This window comes from Anabrus simplex, chromosome 3, assembly GCF_040414725.1.
Source record: "Anabrus simplex isolate iqAnaSimp1 chromosome 3, ASM4041472v1, whole genome shotgun sequence".
Lineage (NCBI taxonomy): Eukaryota > Metazoa > Arthropoda > Insecta > Orthoptera > Tettigoniidae > Anabrus > Anabrus simplex.
In genome coordinates this window covers 396,526,081-396,549,325 of record NC_090267.1, presented here as the reverse complement: position 1 = coordinate 396,549,325, position 23,245 = coordinate 396,526,081, and the positions used below count along the sequence as shown (strand labels likewise).

Sequence of the window (23,245 nt, the reverse complement as noted above, 5' to 3'; positions counted from 1 at the left end):
ATGGGAACAAAGGAGAACAAAAGCAATGGTCGATCTGATTGTAGTTGAGAGAGAGAAATGCAGACAGTTGGAAGATGTGACAGGTATGCCATGAGCAGGGTGGTCAAAAAATTGTAGTAGCTAAATTAAGACTTGGTAAAATAGTGAAATTAAAAGAGACAAGAGAAAGAAAAATAAAGTATGGAAAAAGAAGGAAAGCGGAACACACGAGAAGTTCCAAGAAGAACTGAAGAAACAAATTCCTAAAGGAGAGGTTGACAGTGTTGAAGAGGAACGGGTTAAGTTCAAACAAGGAATGGCGAAATGTGCAGAAGATACGTGTAGTAGAGTATCAGGGAAAAAGAAGGAAAAGGAGACACCCTGGTGGAATAACAAAGTAAGGAACGCAGTAAAAAAAAATCATAGCGAAGCTGGATAGGTGGCAGACATACCGTGAGTAGGCAAAAGTATCATGAACCAAAGAAAGCATAACCGAGCAAGTTGGCCGTGCAGTTTGGGTCGCACAGCCATGAGCTTGCATTAGGGAGATACTGGGTTCAAACCCCACTGTTGGCAGCCCTGAACATGGTTTTCTGTGGTTTCCCTTTAAACACCAGGAAAATGCTGGGATTGTACCTTAAATAAGGCCGCAGCTGCTTCCTTCCCATCGTCGCCGTAAACTGTCTGTGTCGGTGCAACGTAAAGCAAATTATTAAAAGAGAAAAAGAAAGCGTGTCAGAAGATTGTACAGGAAGAGAAAGAGAAGTGCTGGGAAAACTTCACTGAAACCGTGCAAGAGGATGTTAAGGGAATTAAGAAAGGGTTATATGGATCGTTAAAAGCAAAGTAAACAGGAGATATGATACAAAATTTGTAAGGACAGATGCAGGACAAATTTTGACACAAAGATAAGATGTTATTCAGCGGTGGTAGGAGTATTTTGCACTCCACACTTTCGGTATTTTGTCAACAAGCTGTCAACCATAACCCTTCAGCTTAATGCACTTTTGGTGAGTTTCGATGTGGAGTCCTTGTTTACTAAAGTGCCGATTGAGTCGGTCATGTCTCTCATTGAATACCTGTTCCCTGAGGACATTACTAAGCTATTTTACCACTGCATGACTTCCAGCTATTTCTTGTGGGGTGGGAATTTTTACGAACAGATGGACGGAGTGGCTATGGGAAGTCCACTTTCGCCCGTTGTGCCTAATTTCTTTATGGAACATTTTGAGGAGGAGGCTATTGCTTTGGCGCCCGTCAAACCTATGATATGGTGGAGGTATGTTGATGCATTTGTGGTCTGGAGAGAAGGTCCTGAGGAAATTCATGTATTTCTAAACCACCTAAATCAGCAACATCCTTCAATAAAATTCACTATGGAGATGGAGTCGGGCGGATGCCTTCCTTTCTTGAATGTTCTAGTAAGAAAGAAACCGGACGGCTCCGTAGGACATACCATCTATTGTAAGCCTACCCACACTAATCGCTATCTTCATGCAGATTCTCGCCACCATCCAGCACAAAAACAAGGCATTCTCACAACACTCACCAAGAGGGCGAGACGAATTTGTGAGCTATCACATATCCAGGTGGAGATGGACACGCTCAAAGTCGCGTTCAAGGGTAATGGTTACAGCGATTTGCATATTCATAGAGCCCTGCATCCCAGAGAAACGACCAAGCAAAGCTCACAGAAGGAAGAAGTGAAGGGCACTGCCTACTTACCTTACATTCACAACATCACAGACCAAATTGCCAAGGTCCTCCACAAACACAATATAAAAACCGCATTTGGCACCGCCACTAAAATTGCTCACAAGGACAAATTGTCCCCACTTTTACATCCTGGGGTATACGAAATTCCCTGTACTTGCGGTAAGGTATACATCGGCCAAACATGCCGGTCCATTGGTACCCGTATCAAAGAACACGAACGTAATATTCGTCTCAACCAACCAGACAAATCGGCAATAGGTGAGAACGCTCTATCGTCAGGTCATGATGTCATGTTCCAAGATGTTCGAGCTCTTACCCACAGTAGACACTACAGGTCCAGGATTATATGGGAAGCTGTGGAAATATGTAGAAATCCTAACAATTTCAACAGGGACACGGCCATCAATTAAGTAATACCTGGTTGCCAGCCATTAAGAATTTACATAGGTAGTTCCCTTTCATGTCCTTTCACTACTGTTATTTCGTCTCAGTGTTTTCCAAATTCGTACGTTCCTCGGCGCCAGAAGTTTCATTCCAGGCTTGTGTCTATATCATACACCTGTCAAGTTCATATGTTACGTACACACGTTATGTGAACCGCTTAGTCTGATGGTTCGGTCAGCTTCCGCTTCGAACGCTATCGTTGTGCCACGTCCTGGGAGCCATCTGGTGGCAAATGAACGTCCCATTTCCACTTCTATTATCACATCTAAATTTTAAAGAGTCATTGTTTAGGAAGCTTTTCTCGTGGACATTCGAGATTTCTTCTGAGGACGCAGGGCACAGTTCCCTGCGAAACGTAAAGAATTTCACCTTATTTTCTTGACACGGCATAAACCCAGAGGCCTATACAGCATCATGTCTATATCATATACTGTAGATGACTACCTATCATCCCTTCATTTCGACACAAATATGTTATTTCACGAGAATCCACTATTTCTGAGCTTTGTTAAAGATATCATTGCGCCACTATTTGTTCACCACATAAGAAAATATAATTTTATTTTTAAAGATTTACTTGCGTACTGCACTAATGTGTATGACATATCTTTTTCCATCCGCTCCAGTGAAGTCTGTATTAGATGTACTGGGACATTATGGATCATACACGGTCGCTGCATCCTTCGCTGGTCACTGGGACGTTATGAGATAGGTCGGGTTTCCCTTGCCGTCATCTCTGGCAAGCCTCCTCTGGACATCGGGTCATGGTCTTCTTAGCACATCTTGACAGCCATTTCTTGTGCAAATGCAACAAAAATAAGCACAGAAGAAGTCAATTTCATCATCATAGGGATTTCATAGCCTTGTAACATTTTAATGTCTATATCAGTTGTGATGTTTTTTAAGTTCAGTTCTAATTCTGCTTGTATATTACCAAAATGTCTGCTTCTAATTCAGCTATTTGTGTTACAATTGCTGTTCTTTACGTCAATTCAGTTATTTGCCGTGGCTTAAATGTTACTTGCTTGGTAGCTATTAATGCTTATCCCTTGCCAATCAGACATTGTGACGTAAGCTTTCCCGCAATCTTTCTTATGAATTTGCCACTTTAGTTTTGGCCCTTATCATCCACGTTCTTGCGTTTTATTATGCGAAGTAGGTCTTCTCCTTTAAATATTCTTTAAATTCTCTTTAAATATTGATCTGCTGCTCGCAGTATATGATTCTTTCAATACGATCGTTCCCTCAGTTTGCTTTCAATTTGCAGTTTTCTTTAATAATAGTGTTGTAACAATTCCAGGCTTTACCTTGTCTTTTTCACTGCCGCCTTGATCTTTCCTGCCTTGATCACGCTATACATTATATTTTATCGACATAGATGATAGAGTTTATGTGCCGTATTTATTCTTGTTGTGGCAATTGCGTCCTTTTTAGTTCCATTAAGTGTCAATTTAGGACAGTGAAGTGGCACATTATCTTCTACTTCATCAGAGTGTCCACATGTGTGCTTGTAAGTCTGGATTAATACTGTATCTTTAGGCTCTGTCTAGTGTGATCGTGATAATTCTTTCGCTAAATCCCCACACGCTTTGGACTTAATATGCTAATTTTCGTTTTAATTCAAAAGCAGCATCTCCCATTCCTTTTTACCGGGCGAGTTGGCCATTCGGTTAGGGGCGTGCAGCTGTAAGCTTCCATCCGGGAGATAGTGGGTTCGAATCCCACTGTCAGCAGCCCTAAAAATGGTTTTCCATGGTTTCTCATTTTCACACCAGACAAATGCTGAGGCTGTACCTTAATTAAGGCCACGGCCACTTCCTTCCCACTCTTAGCGCTTTCCTATCCCTTCATCGCCATAAGACCTCTCTATGTCGGTGCGACGTAAAGCAAATTAAAAAAAAAAAATCCTTTTACATGCCCTGAATAAATAATTCTGTGGTCATCACTCCAGAAATCTCCACTCGTTGGCCATCTCACTTCACTTCGTCCTAGTACATCAATCTCAAACCTATCCATTTTCTTCTTTACATTTTCCAGTTTTCCAGATGTTTTAAGTATCGAACATTCCATGTTCCTATTGTACAACTTGATTATTTAATTGCATCTTCTTACATCGTCCCCTCCGGAAATCCGAGTTGGGGACTATTTTACTTCCGGATGCTAACTTGGGAAGATACCATCATGCATGCTTATTCGGTTCCATGGCTAAATGATTAGCGTGCTGGCCTTTGGTCACTGGGGTCCTGGGTTCGATTCCCAGCAGGGTCGGGAATTTTAACCACCATTGGTTAATTTCGCTGACTTGGGGGCTGGTTGTATTTGTCACATCATCATTTCATCATCACGATGCGCAGGTCGTCTACGGGTGTCAAATCGAAAGACCTGCACCTGGAGAGCCGAACATGTCCTCGGACACTCCCAGCACTAAAAGTCATACGCCATTTCATTTCATTTCTTGGGATATCCTATGGATCTTTAATGTAGTGATTTCTTCTGCATCCTGTGTCGTTGGCCATCTAGTAGCTCTTCTGCCTTTAGAGTTAGTTTCCCACCCCAAGGACAAAAGGGTGCCCTAGACATCTACCCGCTCATCTGCCTTCCAAGGGGACTGTTGACATTTGGTAGAGGAGGACTACTTATACCGGCGATCATTTGGTCTGTGGACACAGTTTGTCATATATTATGCCAAATAACTACCAAAGGTGTTCCTTGATGGATGGATTTAATTGCATCTCTACTTGGCAATAAAAAGAAGCCTTATCTACTAAATGTACAATACAGTCACACATATTCAGATGCAGTTATATAACGCAACTAAATCACATTTATAAATCGAAAGCCCATGAAGTTTTTGTGTTAACAGTCCATAATGGCGTCCACATATTGGGCATAGAGTATCAGGTTTACTGGACGTATTTTAACATTGTGGGACACAGGTTATGCATTTGTTTGAATGAGTATTATGGTTAAATGTGTTGTCAGATAGAGTAGTACATACTAATTTGGACACGGTAATCATTGATTTGGAAAACCAATACACTTCAGCGAATATGTAAATTCTTATAAAAATCTTCTGGTTGTTAGTCACGTAAGAAACATTTTGAATATGAGGTTAGGGAAGTTCTTTGGCCATAACTACGAAGATAACAACAGAGGTTATGTGTAAACAACTATTACATCTAATATAAGACACCTCTCTGTGACTAAAAGCAAAAACCTCAAAATATCACACTTCACTATGCAGTATTAAAAAAAAAACTTCAATCCTTAAAACACATGGGAATCTTTAAATACACAGCTCTATTCTAGATACTCCAAAAAACTTACTGCATATATTCTCATTCTGAAAGCAACAGATATTAGCAATGAAAGACTGGAAACTTTCAAACCTCTTTTTGTCAGATGTAAGACTATTGCCTTATTGTGATTTGCTGGTAAACCCACAAATTAATATGCACATTATGCATATTTTCATTTAGTTGGTGTCTGATATCATTGTATCACATATATTCTAGTAAAATCTTTTTTTTTTTTCCTCATTCACTTTCATTTAAACTCCTATGTAATAGTTTTTAAAGCCTTAAGTTATAGTTTCCTGCATTATCTTCTTTTAGATTGTTTCTACATTTCCTCGATGGTGGTTCCAGCAGGACTGTAGTCGACCACAACTGCACCTTTTTGTAAACCAGTTAAAAACAATAGCACAGAGCTTGGATGTGAATACACCGTCGGGCAGGTGGGTATATTTGTTACATGTTTATACTGTACTTGCCAAGTCCAGGAGGAAAAGTGGTGAATATATTGATGGTAAAGCAGTGTAATAATCAATTGTGTGAGGCCCAAATATCTGTTTGTACAACAACCTGAAATTGTTAAGAGCAAATCATCAATTCTGCTCTCCAGCTTCTGGGAGAACAGATGTTAGACAAATCTTCTAGATTGACAATGGAGTCAATAAGTTGTTGTCCATGTTCCTTTAGAAAAGTTGCACTGTCATTGTCAGTCAAAAAGCATACAGCAACTCCTCCTTCATCCATAGCTTTGTAAAAGAGTATCAAGTCTCAAAAACACTCGCCAACATAAAGACTTGTACAAAAAATTCCATCTCGTCATCACTGGTAATGGAAAAGCCATTTCCTTTGTTTGCTCTCCTTCATTGAATTAATGTTACTAAGTGAAGTAGTATTAACACACAGCGTTCCCTAAAAAAATTAAATTACCCAGGGTAAACATGAAAAGTTGGGACATTAAGTAACATAATTATGAATAGTTTACATTAAAAAGCCCATAGGCTAAATGATGTAGCGATTCCTTGAAGAAATGTTCTGCATGTCACTAATGTTACTCTATATCATAAAAAAAACTTTGTAGCAGTTTCAGTTTAAATAATGGTCCCGATGTTCATGTAAAATGTCTTGAAGTCAGTTGTTGAACAGACTTAAGTGAGACAATTATTGTAATGTAAATGTCTGGTGGTGGGGAACTCTCAGCTGATACAGTAGTTTAAGATTTTTTTTCAGTATGTATAAAAAACAGTTGATTCTACAAAAGAGTCAATCACAAGATTACCAGTTACAGCTGGGATGGAAAGAGCAAGACAGTCATTGACTATGTCATTACAGATAAAGAAGGAAGTAGACTTGTGACTGATGTCAAGGTGATTCCAAGTGAGAACATCTATAGTGACCATCAGTTATTAATTGCAGATCTGAAAGACATTAATGTACCAAAGATAACAACCAGGAAATTACCTAAGATTAAGGTGTGGGAACTACAACAGATTGGTAAAAAGACCAACTGTCAGGACCGTATAAGAGGACAACTGCCTACAGAAGAAGTGGAGAGTGGTAAGGTAGAGTGGACAAGATTTAAAAACACCTTGATAAAAGAAGTAATAGAGGTTTGCGGGAAGACAAGTGTGAGAGTGAAGGGAAAAAGGCGCCCTGGTGGAATGAAGAAGTAAGATCCTCAATAAAGGAAAGAAACATAGCACGAAAAGAATAAGATAGAGAGAAATCCAAGCCAGAACAGGTAAGGGACGAGGGGAAAATCAGAGACCTTGGCAAGTTTTCTGGGACAAGAAATTGAGAGTTAAAAGAGTAGTAGAAGAGCAGAAGACAAAGTGCTGGGAGAAATTTACACAAAAACTGAAGGAAGACAGCAGAGGCAATATGAAGCTATTGTTCAGAGTGATCAAGAGTTCAGTTAAAACCATCAAAGCAATGGAGGATCCTAATGGAAACCTGGCCAGGAATGAAGAGGACACAGAGAGGTTCTGAGGAATCATTTTGATCTATTGAACAGGACAGAAGCAGATCAGAAAACAAAAAATCCAGCTGTTGAAACCTGCACGGAGGAACCTCCCATTACATGGGCAGAAAGACAAGGTGCCGCAAGGTAAATCCCCAGGAATCGATGAAGTTAGCACGGACATGATTAAAGCAGTTGAAGTCCAGGGTTTACAGTGGCTACGCAGAGTGCTCAGTGCAGTTTGGAAAGATGGCAAGATACCTACTGATAGGAACAAGGGTTTCATTATCCCCCTGTTTATTTATTTATTTACATGTTATGGCCTTTGTAGCCACGCTCTAGATAATTATGCCTACACGAACTAATAATTTTTAAAAATGAACACGGAAAATAATAATAAATACGAAACTACGAATAGAACATAATATAGACATTTAATAATATGAATAGGGAAATAGTAAAATAACACAGTGGCGGTGGTTACACATCAAAACATGAAAATACGACGATAGATAATAAATACGCAAAATCAAACCAAATGCAAGGGAACACTTACAGGCCTAATGATGATAACTAATGAGGATTGTGGAAGGTGCAGAATCCCTATGAGGTCCATGGGAAGGTATAACATTATGGGGGAGAAAAGGCTTACAAGAAACACCCTCTAGCTCAACTATATTAAAATTAACAAAACAAACATTTCAAGAAACAGTTAAATGACATAGCAACTGATACTTAACTCACAAACCAAATATGTTTAACAACAGATACAGATCAACTAGACAAATGAAAACCTAATCAGGATACTTAAATCACTTGGTAAAGTACAAGTTTAACGTCATAGGCTTATGCAGAATTACAATGGTTTTTGATTAAAAAATGCAGGTGAAAGAATTAAAATTACAAACAACAGGAATCCAGGGCAAACTCAGACACGTTAAATTTAAAACTTTGAAAATGACATTAAGCAAGAAAATACTGAAACGCAAAAGGAATAAAATAATCAAACGAAATCAGAAACTTTGAAATGGCAATACAAATGGCACTTACCAATAAGGAGTTTTCCCCGCCAATACTCGGATGGCTGTTTGCAGTGGTTTCCCACTGGGTGATGGGTTTGCCACATCCCTATGCCAATATACCCCTGTTCAAGAAAGGAAATTGATGAAAATGCTCCAACTACCGGGGAATAATACTCCTTTCTCATGGGTTTAGATTCTTGAGGAAATCTGTTAGAGCAGATTGCGAGTCATCATAGGAGCCACAGTTTGAAGAGGAACAGTATGGCTTCAGGCCTAACAGGTCCACAACAGACCTAAACTTCAGTGTCCGTATGTTAATGGAAAAATATTGTGAAAAGGGCAAAGATCTGTTAAGGGTTTCCTTTACATTGAGAAGGCATATGACAGCATTGCAAGAGAGAAGATATAGGAATGCCTGAGAAAAAGGCTTGTTGTTTTAAAGGCCCATCGAAGGTCATCGGCCCCTGAGAAAAAGGAATATGCCAGAGGGACTGGTGAGGAATGTTCAGATTCTGTATGAGAACTGTACCAGGTGTGTGCAATTGGGTGATGGACATTCATCCTGGTTCAAGACTGAAAGTGGAGTCCAGCAAGGCAGTGCTCTATCCCCGTTATTGTTTTTATCACCATCATGGATGACATAATGAAGAACATCAAGAAAACCTCTGGTAAACTAAATGCAATGGCCTTCGCTGATGATGTTATGATCTGGGGAGAAACTGAGGAACAAGGACAGTCAAGACTCATTGAATGAAAGGTTAAGTTCCAGGAGTTCAATCTCAAGATAAGCGAACTCAAAACAGTAGTGATGAAAGACGACCAGCGAACATCATGGCAGGATACCATCCACTAGAAAGTATGGAGAGCTTTACATACCTCGGCAGTGTAATATCTCGAGATACACTGGCCACAAAGGAGGTGGCAAATAGAGTGCAGAAGAGCTCTCACTTTTACCAGCAAGTACGAACACTCCTCTGGGTTGCAAAGTAACAATAAAATCAAAGCTGGTGATGTTCAATCAGTACTTCATACCAGTCTTTATTTGCTATAAACCACGAACTCTAACAATAGGTTAAGAGATTTAGCGTTCTGATTTTCAAATTTAGCATTTTGTAACATCTAAATTTCTCAGATTTAGCATTTTGTAGCAAATTGGTTAAAAATAGGCATAATTTGCTAATCAAAACCGACTTTCAACCTATTAGGTCGTGTTACCTACATTTAGTACGTGTTGAAGAGATGTTAAGTACAGAACAAAAAAAGCCAACCGGACACCAGTGGAATCCGAACTCGCAACCTCCGGATTTCACATTCGTTGCTCTACCAACTGAGTTATGGTGGCCTAGGCCATCTTTGTTCTGTTTGAAAAGATGTATAAGCTACAGGTCTGGCACTACTGCCATCACACTACCGACTATGATCAAGGGTCAACACAAACAGAATGAACGTGTGTCCTTGAAAGTGTATTTGCTGTTTGATTGATTGTTCTTTGCAGTACTCTTTGACCAGTGAAAGATATTTCACACATTGAATGAGGGCCATGTCAATGAATATTGAATTTTCACGACTGCATTGTAATCGAAACCGACTTTGAACCTATTACGTCGTGTTACGTACATTTAGTACGTGTTGAAGAAATGTTAAGTACAGAACAAAAATGGCCAACCGGACACCAGTGGGATCCGAGCCCACAACCTTTGAATTCACTATAGAAAATAAGACAAACATCAACATAAGACTGCAAGAAGTATTAACGCACACACACGAATATGCCTATGTACAAATTTACAAACACAATTTCAAAGTGAAAAATACAATAGGGAACATGTATAATTTTCAAAAATATTTTTTTTTGAAAAGTACACCAATGAAATAGTATGTAAACGTATTACAGTGTGGTAAGTTGCCTTGTTTTCTACCATTAAAAAAATGTTCAAAAGTGCTTTTCCACAAGCGAGTGAAACGGCCTCTGACGTAAGCGGCGCGCTGTGATGTCACGATCCAGTACCGCATGCAGCTCTATCAGCCATTACTGAAAGCCGATTGTTTATTATTCGCGATCGTGAATAACTTCAAAATGACAGAAGAAAGGTTAAAAACAGCACAGTCAGCCAATCTATCATGTGAAGATGTCATCATTCTTGAAAAATAGTTACTTTTGTGGTCGCAGAAATTCGCGGATAAAAAGCAAGTTTGTAAGTGGTATCTTTTATATACGTGCAATGTACTGTAATTCATAGTATTAGGATAACAACGAAAATGGATAGAAATCACATCACTTTCAGCATTTCCTTCTAGACTGATTCCCATATTAAAGAATAACATTACATTTTCGGGCTTTCAGCATTAGTAAAGTAAGAAATCGGATTTCAGCACTAACATAAACATATAGGAAGCATTATAGTACTAGTCCGCCTTGGTGGTGTAGTGGTTAATGTGATTAGCTGCCACCCCCGGAGGCCCGGTTTCGATTCCCGGCTCTGCCATGAAAGTTGAAAACGAATAGTACGAGGGCTGGAACGGTGTCTGCTCAGCCTCGGGAGGTCAACTGAGTAGAGGGGTTTCGAATCCCACCTCAGCCATCCTCAAAGTGGTTTATCGTATTTTCCCACTTCTCCTCCAGGCACCTAAGGCCACGGCCATTTCCTTCCCCCTTCCTTGTCTATCCCTTCCGATCTTCCCATACTCCAACAAGGCCCCTGTTGAGCATAGCAGGTGAGGCCGCCTGGGCGAGGTAATGGCCCTCCTCACCAGTTGTATCGTCATACCCAAAGTCTCATGCTCCAGGACACTGCCCTTGAAGCAGTAGACATGAAATCTCTCGAGTGCGAGGGAAAAACCAAACCTGAAGGATAAACTTATTAAGAAAGAAAGAAACATCATAGTACTATAGGTCTATAATCTATCATTCCCGAAAAAATATATATTTATGGTTGGGGCAACTGGCCTACCTACTTCCAGGGCCCATGAAAGAGAAACATTAAATATCTTGGTGGAGGGAAAAGTTAAATATGATAAAGATAAATATGACTTCATCTAGTTTTCACAAGTCGGGCTGAGTGGTTCAGACGGTTGAGGTGCTGGCCTTCTGACCCCAACTTGGCAGATTCGATCCTGGTTCAGTCCGGTGGTAGTTGAAGGTGCTCAAATACGTCAGCCTCGTGTCGTAGAAGTAGTTAGCGGGCATAATGCCAAAAACATTAATTACATTTGGCTTCTAACAAGCTGAGCATATCACGTAAGAAAAGTGTCTTGGTGACATTTTGGTCGTACTATACAGGAATGTCTTTGGGTACTGTGATTTTTTTTTTTGCACAGTCACAGATAGGTCTTATGGCGACGATGGGACAGGAAAGGCGTAGGAATGGGAAGGAACCGGCCGTGGCCTTAATTAAGGTAAAGCCCCAGCATTTGCCTGGTGTGAAAATGGGAAACCACGGAAAACCATCTTCAGGGCTGCCGACAGTGGGGTTTGAACCCACTATCTCCCGGATGCGAGCTCACAGCTGCATGCTCCTAACCGCACGGCCAACTTGCCCGGTAATTTTACCCTTTGGTTTATTGACTTGGCTTGTATAACCTAAAACTTAGGCTAAGTTGGATAATATTTTAAACACCAACATCACTATTTTCACCTGTGTGCAGTTATGTTATTTATTTCACTAATATTATGATAATTATTATAATTGAGCATTGTTAACTTATAAGACCCCAACAGACAAGCATTGGTTTTGTGTAGAGATATATATTTGTTAAATTTACGTTGTTTACTCTCATGACGTATACGCCTATTTTTTTGTTATATTATAGAGTATTTAGCTATAGCCTAAATTTCTTTACAAATGTAAGCTCTTCAATAAAGACATAAATAACTGTCGCATGCCAAGATAAATTGGTATAATTAGAGCTGTCAGTATCGCATAATCCCTTTGGTTTATTACCTTGACATGGATTACCCAAAACATAGGTTAGGTTTGGAGAATACTTCAATAATCAGCATTAATTAATGTACTGTTTATTACTTTCATATTCCAAGATGTAAATGAAGCATTTAATTAAAGCATCATACATTAAAATTCAAAGTGTTACCACTAGAACAGCTGACATGGAAAAGTGATTGAAAATTCAAACAAATTCAACTTACGTTAAAATGATCTTTAAAAAAATAAACTGTAGACTTTTCCGATATATCACCAGCATTTCTCCGGCTCACCAAAATCCATTTCTCCCTAGTTTTAGCGTCTTTGAAACATTTATAAACAATTTGTTTGGGATGGTATGCGATGTGCTATTGCACATCGGAACTATACACCATTTATAAGTTTTCTGCCTCACTGTCTGCACAGGATTCATTGTAAGTCTAAAATATACCACTCAGATTATTGTCCAATGTATAGACTTTGAATTTAACCAAACCAGACACTAACATAAAGTAGAAATACACTAAGTGTATCCTGCTTCTCACAGCACACTATGTGTTATTTCGCCTGCTAATTCAGTCAACCATTACGATGACGTCAGACCAATGAGATCGCATACTTGTGTGACGTGACATTTTCGTACTTTAATTTCGATTTTTATCATGTTTGGAGTTATTATTTGTACATTCTGATCACATTTTTGAATTCTGCGTGAAATTTTGAATCAGATTAGCATATTTTTAATTAAAACCCCGGATCATGCATGTTCCCTATTCTGAACGTATTTATTTATCACAGTACAACACACCTACAAGGAACAGGAATTTCAATGATGATTGAAGTACAACATGGTAATTGTTCAAACGGTGTCCTCCTTCATTCGAGACCGCCTATCAGTTACGATTATCTTGTACTTGCTAAAAAAAACCTCTACATCGACACTGTTCGTGGAGGCCCAAATGTACAGCGGTGCTGCCGAGGCAAAGGAAGGACTGCAAAACATTTTTTCTTCAAGTCTTTGATTGCAAAATCGGCACATTAATGTAGGCCTATCTGTATCGCTTACATAAAAATGTCCCAATGTGTGACTCTCAGCATGCTGTTTGATCGTCACTTCGCATCTACCCATGGCTACCAGACAATAAAATAAATTGCTACCGTACTTTAAAACAGGAACTACTGCTCAACACCAATGTCAAGAATAACCGACTATGATCAAGGGTCAATATAAACAGAATGGACGTGTGTGCTTGAAAGTGTATTTGCTGTTTGATTGATTGTTCTTTGCAGTGCTCTTTGACCAGTGAAAGATATTCCACACATTGAATGATTTAACCCTTTGGCCCACCATTACTTGTGAAAGGAAATATTCCCTTGCACACCATTTATGTATTTTTTCGTCACTTTAACATAAATTTGACTAATCACATACATAAGAATACACAGAGCAAAGTGAGCTTTTAGCTCGTCTATAGTTTGTTCGTAAGTATTACTGGTATCAAGGGAAGCAGATAAATTAGCAAGAAATATAGAGGCATAGGCATTGGTTTCCTTAGTAACAACTGCCTCTGTGGATCAGTGGTAGAGTGTCGGCCTCCGCATCCCAAGATAGCGGGTTCAAACCCGGCAGAGGTAGTTGGATTTTTGAAGGGTGGAAAAAAGTCCATTCGACACTCCATGTCATGTTGGCGTGTAAAATATCTCTGGTGACACATTTGGTGTTTACCCGACAAAATTCATTAAATCTCAGCCATAGACGCCCAAGAGAGTTTCGGTTTACTCGGTCTGCCATCTAGTGGACCTAGAGTAAAATGGAACGTTGAAATTGACGAGCAGACAGCCATTTGGCGTCAAATTGAAATGCCTGCACAGGGTAGCTGAGGCCATACGATTATTATTATTATGATTATTATTATTATTATTATTATTATTATTATTATTATTATTATTATTATTATTATTATTATTATTATTATTGTTACGAGGTATTTGTGGATTTGCAGAGGTGAAAAGAAGGTGCGGGCGAAATTAAAGTTACTTAAAAACTTTCATTAAGGTTATATTTTTGAACTTAACAATTAATAACCAACAGAGTAACAACAACAGAGTAACAGGTACCAAGTATCAGGAAAACAAGTTAAGAGATTACATTTGCTGGGCTTCAAGCCCTGGGTGAATAATTCATGAGCTCCAAGCTCCACTTAACCAATATGCAACCAGACTACCTAGGGCAGAATTCCCCTGAAATCAAAGAGCACTTGCTCTCACCTAACACATTCCGGCCTTCTAGAGGCCCTCAAAACCCAATTTGAAACGAACGAACCGGCTCTCAGTTACTCACGCCTATTTAAGGCATCCTCGACTTTTACAATCACTTGCCTGCAGGCTCAACTTACAAATTTACACAGGGGTATCATGTACCCAACCTACTGGGCCTACTCGGAAAAGGAACGGGTTAATTACATGGCCCAAAATACCAAATTGACTGGAGGCGTAGCTTGCACTCCTAATACACTTTTAAAACCTACTCGGCACTAGGCCTCTTACACAAGGGCTAATCCCATACTAGGGAGGTGACTCGTATAAGAAAACTTTATTACATTAAGAAAAGAAGAAAACGTAGTCACCTCTAAACAATATGAGTGGGAGCTCGATAGGGTTAGGCACTCTCTATCCCAATTTGTAGTTAAAGAGACAGAATTTTTACCAAAAGTCTTTACATTTTAAAGATAGGTTACATGAGAAAAGTTTCGAACCTGCCCCATGGGTTAAACTGCTGAGCTAGCAAGAAATAAAGTTATTAAACGGCCATTACCTTGTTGATGAAGAAAGAAGCGCTTCCCGCCCCCTGCTACATATCCACACACTAAGCAAGATGTCGATGGAGTGGCCCCGAGCCATGAACCTCGCCAGTTTTATACCCACAAGGAAGCTTCGAGACTTTTCATGAAATAAAAGCGCCACACCCCCTCCCTTTATTGGCTAACACCAAAAGTTACACACAACATGAACAAGAAACCTGGGATTGGAGGAAAATTAATTTAGAAAATTCAGGATTGGCTGGATTCGAAACTGGCGGAAACAGAGATCAATATTGCCAACCCAAAACATGAAAGAAAGAAATTTAACAAAGAACAAACTTATGGATACAAAGTTTCTTCAAAAACAGTCCCTTCACTTCGCACCAGAGTGCACAATCGTAGTCTTTTCTCTGTAGACATCTAGAAGAGAATGTCCACACTTCTTGATACAGGGCAAAACAAACACAAATCGAAATAGACACAGTTCAGAACACTTCAAAATTACAAAATTTACAGTGGTGACATCTTCTGGGCAACTGTAGATTTGTTTCAGTTATTAAAGTTCAGGGTTTCTCCTGTAGGGGATTACTAGTAGGCGCACAATTTAAATTTGCGGGGTTGGGGTGAACCAACCGGTACAATTATTATTATTATTATTATTATTATTATTATTATTATTATTATTATTATTATTATTATTATTATTATTATTATTATTATTATTATTATTATTATTATTCCTTAGTAACGTGATCCCAGAGCTGTGGGGTTAGAAATTAATTCCCTACGTCCATTTCTTTTGGATTATTTCCCAACCCCTCCTCACTATAAAGTGAATTTCAGAAACTGGTTTGCATGTTACAGAAACAGGCATGTTGTCAACAAGATCATAATTCCAAGTATCATTTTACTAGACTTTTCACCCGCTCCTGTTGCATTCTGGTTTTGTCACGTAGTTTCAATTGGCACTATCATCTCGAAACTGAAATCAGAATCACTTTCATCACTGTCAGTTTAAGAATAAGAAGTATTTTCACTCTCCAGAGAATCATTTCTACTTTCAACATCACTATTTTCAAGCCAGTTACAAATAACCTCATCCATGCCGCGCTTGGATGCCGCCATGATTGTTTACAACGAGCGGTAAACTGAGGTGCTTTTTATTTTCCGTACTTCAGCTCCGAGTTGCTATGTACACAGAGAAAAATAGCTTCAGGTATTATCTGACATCATACTGCACTCGACTGTCACGTCTTGCACACACTTGCCAGTACTCCACACCCGTACACACACACAGTATCAGTATTCCATGGCAGTACATTCACACAGCACTGATTGTACACACTCTGACTGGGTGCCTAGCTGCCTTGTATAGTCAGGCTTAGCAGTTCCAGAACAGTCCGTAAGCTGGATACACCCAGAATATTCACAATCTCCAACCGTATCGAGGTATCTGGTACTGGCCACAGGCTTCCAGGGAGATGACTGAGGGACATCAGAGAGGGGCTGGCCTTGCACTCCTCACTTTGTCCCGACTGGTTGTCTAAGCGGGCAGGGCTAGTAACTCAATAATGTTACTCGCGGCCAGCACCTGACTAAGTTACTCATCTCACCTTGGAATGAGCATAGTGACCAAACTGCCACAATATAAACAGCAAAGGTGACCATACATAATAGCCTCAAAGCAATTCAATAATTTGTAGACCCTAGCTTTCAGCATTGAAAAAGAGTGAAATGTTAACGCTATTGCATGGATGTAAAAGATTCAATTGAGGCACACGGTTACAAAATGCGCCTTATCCATTTTTTATGAAAATTGAGTTCTTAGCTTATCTCTATAACTCATATGATTTAGCATCTTTTTCTGGAAGAAAACTGTTCCTTACCCTGCTTTGTCCCTATGAAAATGTAACACAAATTCAGGTGAAGTTTCTGAAATCCGCCTTATCCTGAGATATTGTTTTCAAAATCCACCTTATCCAAACATGGGGCACTGTAACTGGAACGTATCTAAAATAATACTCTATGAAGTAAGCATTAGTACGATATTTGTGAAGTTCGAGGTTCACGGTATGTTCTTTGAAACTGTGAGCAATACTATTCCCGATAATTTTGCACCAGTTTTCACACTATGATTGATATTGAGTTTAATCACTGACATTCATATCCTTCTATATTTTTATATATTATGATTAAAATATTTTTATGATTCCAGAGAGCATAATTAATAAAAGAATGCCGATTATAATATCAATTAATGACGAAAATTATCATTATAAGGTTTTAGCTACATTTGCAAACCCCGCCCTTATCACGATGACAGTTCCAAAACCCTCCTTATCCAATGTTGAGTTCCAAAACACGCCGTATCCAATCTTAATTTGTAAATATTTTTCTTATATGTCATGAATTGAATGTAGCTTTTCAAATATATCAATAAATGTAAGTACGTTGATATAATAAACATGAATAAATACTTTTATTCTTCTGAAGATGAGCAAGAAACTTTTTTTTTTTTTGTCTTCTGAAAAATTTGCTAAAATGGATAAGGCGTATTTTGGAACTGTGCGCCTCAATTATTCTACTAAGTGGTTACAAGTCATATATAGAAAGATGGAATTACAACTGTATGTTATTTCAAGGCAATAAAATTATTCCTACTCTATTGATATGACAACTTCTTATAATATAGTCTTCTGGTAGTGCAGGCTAGAAAAGGTTTGTGTGATGAAGCTTGGTAAGATTCTGAAGCCTTTATACAGCAGGAAGTTAGCAATGGATTTCATTCATTTAGTTATTAACTTGTAGAGTATATCCTCCTATACACGACTGAGTGTGCCAGGCAGAAGAGATGTCCCACACAGGCTAGAGAGGGATGGCGGGGGGGATAGCTGGAGTACAATTTTTGGTGTATAATCTACTTGGAGAAATGCTGTGATTACACACACTGTACAATTTAGATGCGATAAATAGCATTTGTTTGCTAAGTAAACCTGTGTTGTTAGGTGGGTATGTAATCATATCCGAAGTTTTACTGTGAGTGTTGTGAGCATATAAACAAATTTTAATGGAACAGTAGCGTTGCATCGCGTTACAATGGCCAATTAACCAAAGTTGAAATTGAGGTAACATACCAAGACCGATAGAGCAGATAAAGAACCCAGGAAAAGTCCATATAGTGCAGGAAACCCCTGATAGACAGGCACACGAAGGCTATGCCAGCCCTTCTGCTGCTCACATGTCCGCAACGATTATGTATCCAAATTGCATGATCACATCAAATCCAAAAAGTGCCACTCACCAATGCTTTGAGGCAAAGTAGATACAGGGAGGATCAGAAAGTGACTTACAGAAGCATGCGCAGCCACTAGAAACACTATAACCATAGAATAAATGTGTATGTTAAGAAGCTGGCTCTTGTTTGATAATTATACCAGAAAGTCATGACTCCAACACTTTTTGTTATCCCATACAGTTGTTAATCTTCGTGTGAATAATTTTAGACAGTATAAATGAATTCCTTTATTGTAGTCTAATGGTCATGGAAGATTTACAGTACACATTAAATTGCAATTCTTAGAAAATCCAAATGAAGAACCAATAATCTCAACAACAGTGTGGATTTGACTAGGCTACAAATAAACTTTACTGTAGTCAATCATAGATCTTTTATAACCGATTGTCACAGAAATGATTGCATAATTTGCAAATGCACTCATTGTTTGGTTCATGGGATTTCTCACTACAACATATTTTATTATGGAAAACCCCACTGTTAGCAGCCCTGGAGATGATTTTCCGTGGTTTCCCATTTTCACACCTGGCAAATGCTGGGGCTGTACTTTAATTAAGGCCACGGCTGCTTCCTTCCCACTCTCAGCCCTTTCCTATCCCATCGTTGCCATAAGACCTATCTGTACCAGGTGAATTGGCCATGCGGTTAGGAGTGCACAGCTGTGAGCTTGCATCTGGGAGATAGTAGGTTCGAATCCCACTGTCGGCAGCCCTGAATATGGTTTTCCGTGCTTTCCCATTTTCACACCTGGCAAATGCTGGGGCTGTACCTTAATTAAGGCCACGGCCGCTTCCTTCCAACTCCTAGGCCTTTCCTATCCCATCGTCGCCATAAGACCTATCTGTGTCGGTGCGACGTAAAGCAACTATAAAAAAAGAACCTTTCTGTGTCGGTGCAACGTAAAACAAATTGTAAAAAAAATATATATATATATATATATATTAAAAAATATTAAAACCATGAATTGCCAGTCTTGTTAGCATAGACCTAAATTCTTGATTCTCATTTGACCAACTCCTGTCTACCATTGCATCAGTGGCATAAAAGTTTAAGAGGCATTTCATCATGTTTCTGCCATTGCGTCTAAATCGGGTCCACTGTTTGCTTCGTAGATGGCAGTGACAAGTTTACCCACAAGTCCTCTGTGTAGCACGGTTCCCTCACCAGTTCATACAGAAGTCTGAATAATGCTGTCTTGACTACTCCCAGTGATTTTGTTTTTGTCTCCAAGCATCTGGATTTGACGCTTTCCAATGTAATTAGGTCTGTCAGACATAGCATTTCCCAAATCATTTCTAGACTATAAGTAAGAATCCGAGTTGTTTTGGCATGGAAAAGAGTTATGGATGTTTGTAATGATAGCCTAGCAATGTTCTGTATGTAGTACATCTCTCTGTTGCTGCTTTGCTTCTTTTATATGGATCCTAAATGGTTTGCATATTGTCTGTGAGGTGATTCCAAGTTATTTGTGTGAATTTACTTTACCTCCTCATCTGATGTTATTGTGTGTTCAATTGCTGGTCTTCTTCCCTTCTGGAATGATATGCACACCGTTTTATTGTAGTTAATGGTTTAAATTAGTAGCCATAATATGTCTCTTGTATAGTTTTCTTCTGTTGAGTCTTAACATATATATTTGGTATACAGTACATTGATGAAAATGAACAACCTACATCCTGTTTTCTAGTCTTGGACCGGGTCAGGGATGTAACGAATGAACCATATATAGGCTAATAGTACAATGGGGTCGCCACTCCGAAGGTGATTCATTAATGACTGATAGATGTTATGAAATGAGAATGGAGAGTGTTGCTGGAATGAAAGATGACAGGAAAATCTGGAGTACCCAGAGAAAAACCTGTCCCGCGGGAAAACCGGAGTACCCAGAGAAAAACCCGCCCCGCCTCCGCTTTGTCCAGCACAAATCTCACATGGAGTGACCGGTATTTGAACTACGGTATCCAGCCGTGAGAGGCCGACGTTCTGCCGTCTGAGCCACGGAGGCTTTACAGTACATTAATATTTGATGCAAAAATTTAAAATGCAATGAAAATAAAATCAATGCTGTTTTGTGAATTAAATTATGTCTCTGTCTTGACTTTGTTTGGGAATTGTATTGATATTCTAATTTCATTTTCATTTTCATTGCAGAGAATCAATGGAGTGCTTAACAAAAATTCTTCAGGCACTACAGCCGTCGTCATCATCATCATCATCGACAACGGCATCATAACCTATACTGGTTTTCAGTGTATGTTGCATCAGAATTAGTACTGTACTTTCTTTCAACGAAGTTACAATTTTGTATACAGACTTATGCTCTTGATATATGATGTGAATTGTATTCATTATGGGGCAGTGAAGTTTATTCTTCATGGTACTGAACTGAATTTGGTTTCTCAAAGTGAATACTCCAGTGGGATTATTGCAGTGCATTTGAACATGTGTGTTATAATGTATTAATTTATTAATTTCAATTACAAACCTGTGAAATTGTAGAAAGTGAAGTGTGTGAGTGGACAGAATTTTCTGCCGTATCATCCAAGACAGATTTTTGTAGAATATTTACATTAAGTGAAATATAAATAATCTTCTGAGGATTAATCATCTGGAAGATTTCATGTAGAATATCAGATGTCTGTAAAACATGTGCTCTAGGGTATGAAGGTTCTTGCTGTGTAGAATTGTAAATAGTAGCAAAACCAGTTAGAACACTTGCTTAATCAGCTACATACCTTATATTGAATATTAATAATGTGTTTTTCTGTTGCCTTGTCTTTCAGTGTATTGAATTATCTATCTTAATGCAGAAAATGATCATTGTTTTTTGTACTGTTGTTATTAATGATGTCTCTATTTGTAACCAACTACAAGGCCTGATTTTCTAGTTTTCAATTTGAAATAGACCTACTAAATGCCTCTGCTTTGAAAAGCAATTTGTTCTCTTGTTTCTTTTTAAATGTGCATTTTAATATAATTTATTTCTATGAAGATACTAATGATACAAAGGGACTTTGCTTTTAATAACGAGTGAGATAAGTAAACACATCTACCTGCTCCCTTGCTCCCCTGTCCCTACCACCACCACCACCACCACGCAGAAACATAATTTTTGACTGTAACACAACTCCTTCGCTGTGAAGTTTAGATATAGCAGGAGTGTAAGTGGAGGGCACATTATTTCACAGATTTTAAGCACAGCCTGAGAAAAACTTAACTGTTCTGTTTGCATTTTTAAAGGTGATGTTTTACAAAATATTATGTTTATCCTTCAGTTTTTTGTGTAAAGTATTGAGAGTGCAGATTATCTGTGAAACATCTGCATTGCAGAACCCCAGTGGAAAAGTAGCTTTACTGTTATTGACATGTCAGGTAAAGGGGAATCTTACCTAATGAAATGTTCAGTAAGGTATGCAGCCTCTTACAAGATGTGACACTAAATGCACATGTGTTTCTCGATTATTTGTATTATACCCGTAACACGGTTCTCAATCAAAGTCCCGATGTATGCGGAGTTATGCTACCCGCCGAACACGCTTCCCTGCGACCATGTCAGCTGCGAGCAGCGGGGAAGTGAAACGTCACGACCGAGTAACATGACCAAGGTTGTGTTACGTCAGATGGAATGTCCTATTTTCTTCCATCTTTAATTTCTTTCAGACAGATTAATGATATAAAAAAACGAACATCATCACTGCGTAGCCTGATTTTTTATAGTCATAATCCCTAAATTTCATGGAGATCCGTTAAAATGTATGAAAGATATTAGCAATTACGGTTCCCAGGGAATACTGAATAAATAGGCAAGCATTTCGCTTGTCAGATGAGTCTGCCTTGTGCCACAGTCGAGGCCGGTCGGTCGGCTGTTGGTGATGTTAGCCGCCAGTTCGTCAACAGTTCAGCTACAGTCTACACCTCGACGATATTGCTTCACTGCATCGTATTTTCAAGACAGGACTCTGTCCAAGTGAAGCGTGAACTTTGGACATAGAATACTTACGTTGTTACGGAACTTGTACATTTGCAGTGAGTAGAACTTTATTAAAGAAAATCATAGTATAACCAATACTTACGTATGTCACACACGTCAGAACAGTTTCAAAGTGAATTTAGTTGAACTTTGAAGTTTCGACTTGAGTGATAGAATATCCAGGTACAGTCTACTTTACGTATTGCAAGTGTTCTAGTAGTTCACTTCAGACATTGTGACATAAGTGACATGTTTTAGTGAATTGAACTCTGCTGACAGGAAATATTAATAATAATAATAATAATAATAATAATAATAATAAGTGCTTCGTGTGAATTATACTTTATGAATAGACATTCGTGTAGAATACAGTAATTACGAGTGATATTTCCATTTTGAACTGTGATGTGCTAATTGACACTCATCTCACAAGTGCTTTTGGTCGGTTGCTGCAGACATTTAATTTCATTCTAGAATATTCAGGAATTATCTCAAAATGAAGTAATTCCATTGGATGCTATATTTTCTGATGTGATTAAGAATAAACTGTGTATTTATTAGTGTAAAGAAACAGTGTTCATTTCTAGTTTCGTGGGAAGACACCACGCAAGTGTAGGGATTCAAACTTGATTTTTCCTTTGTGTGTGAGCAAACAACCACAATCTTTTCACAGAAGTACATGCTATTTTTCTAAACTAACATTTTTGTTCTAAGTCAGAGCACAGTAAATTATTAAATATTACGTCATGATTACGAAGTGCTGTGATTTACACGAAACCATTCCATTACTCGGACTGTCAAATGTGGACCCTCGCGTAACATAATCGGTGAGTGGTTACCTCGAACCA

General features: G+C 38.7%; 1 protein-coding gene across 2 annotated transcripts in view; it reads left to right on the top strand.

Moving 5' to 3' along the window:
• Window positions 1-22,456, top strand: part of LOC136866425 (PAX3- and PAX7-binding protein 1) — a 337,700-nt gene extending 315,244 nt beyond the window's left edge. The window contains exons 14-15 of one of the 2 annotated variants that reach the window (XM_067143350.2): window positions 5,754-5,875; window positions 20,579-22,456. In XM_067143350.2, coding sequence (XP_066999451.2) covers window positions 5,754-5,875; window positions 20,579-20,660 — 204 coding nt within the window. In that variant the 3' untranslated portion in view covers window positions 20,661-22,456. The remainder of the gene's footprint in view (window positions 1-5,753; window positions 5,876-20,578) is intronic. The other variant, XM_067143349.2, reaches the window with a different exon arrangement.
• Window positions 22,457-23,245: the final 789 nt, after the last annotated feature.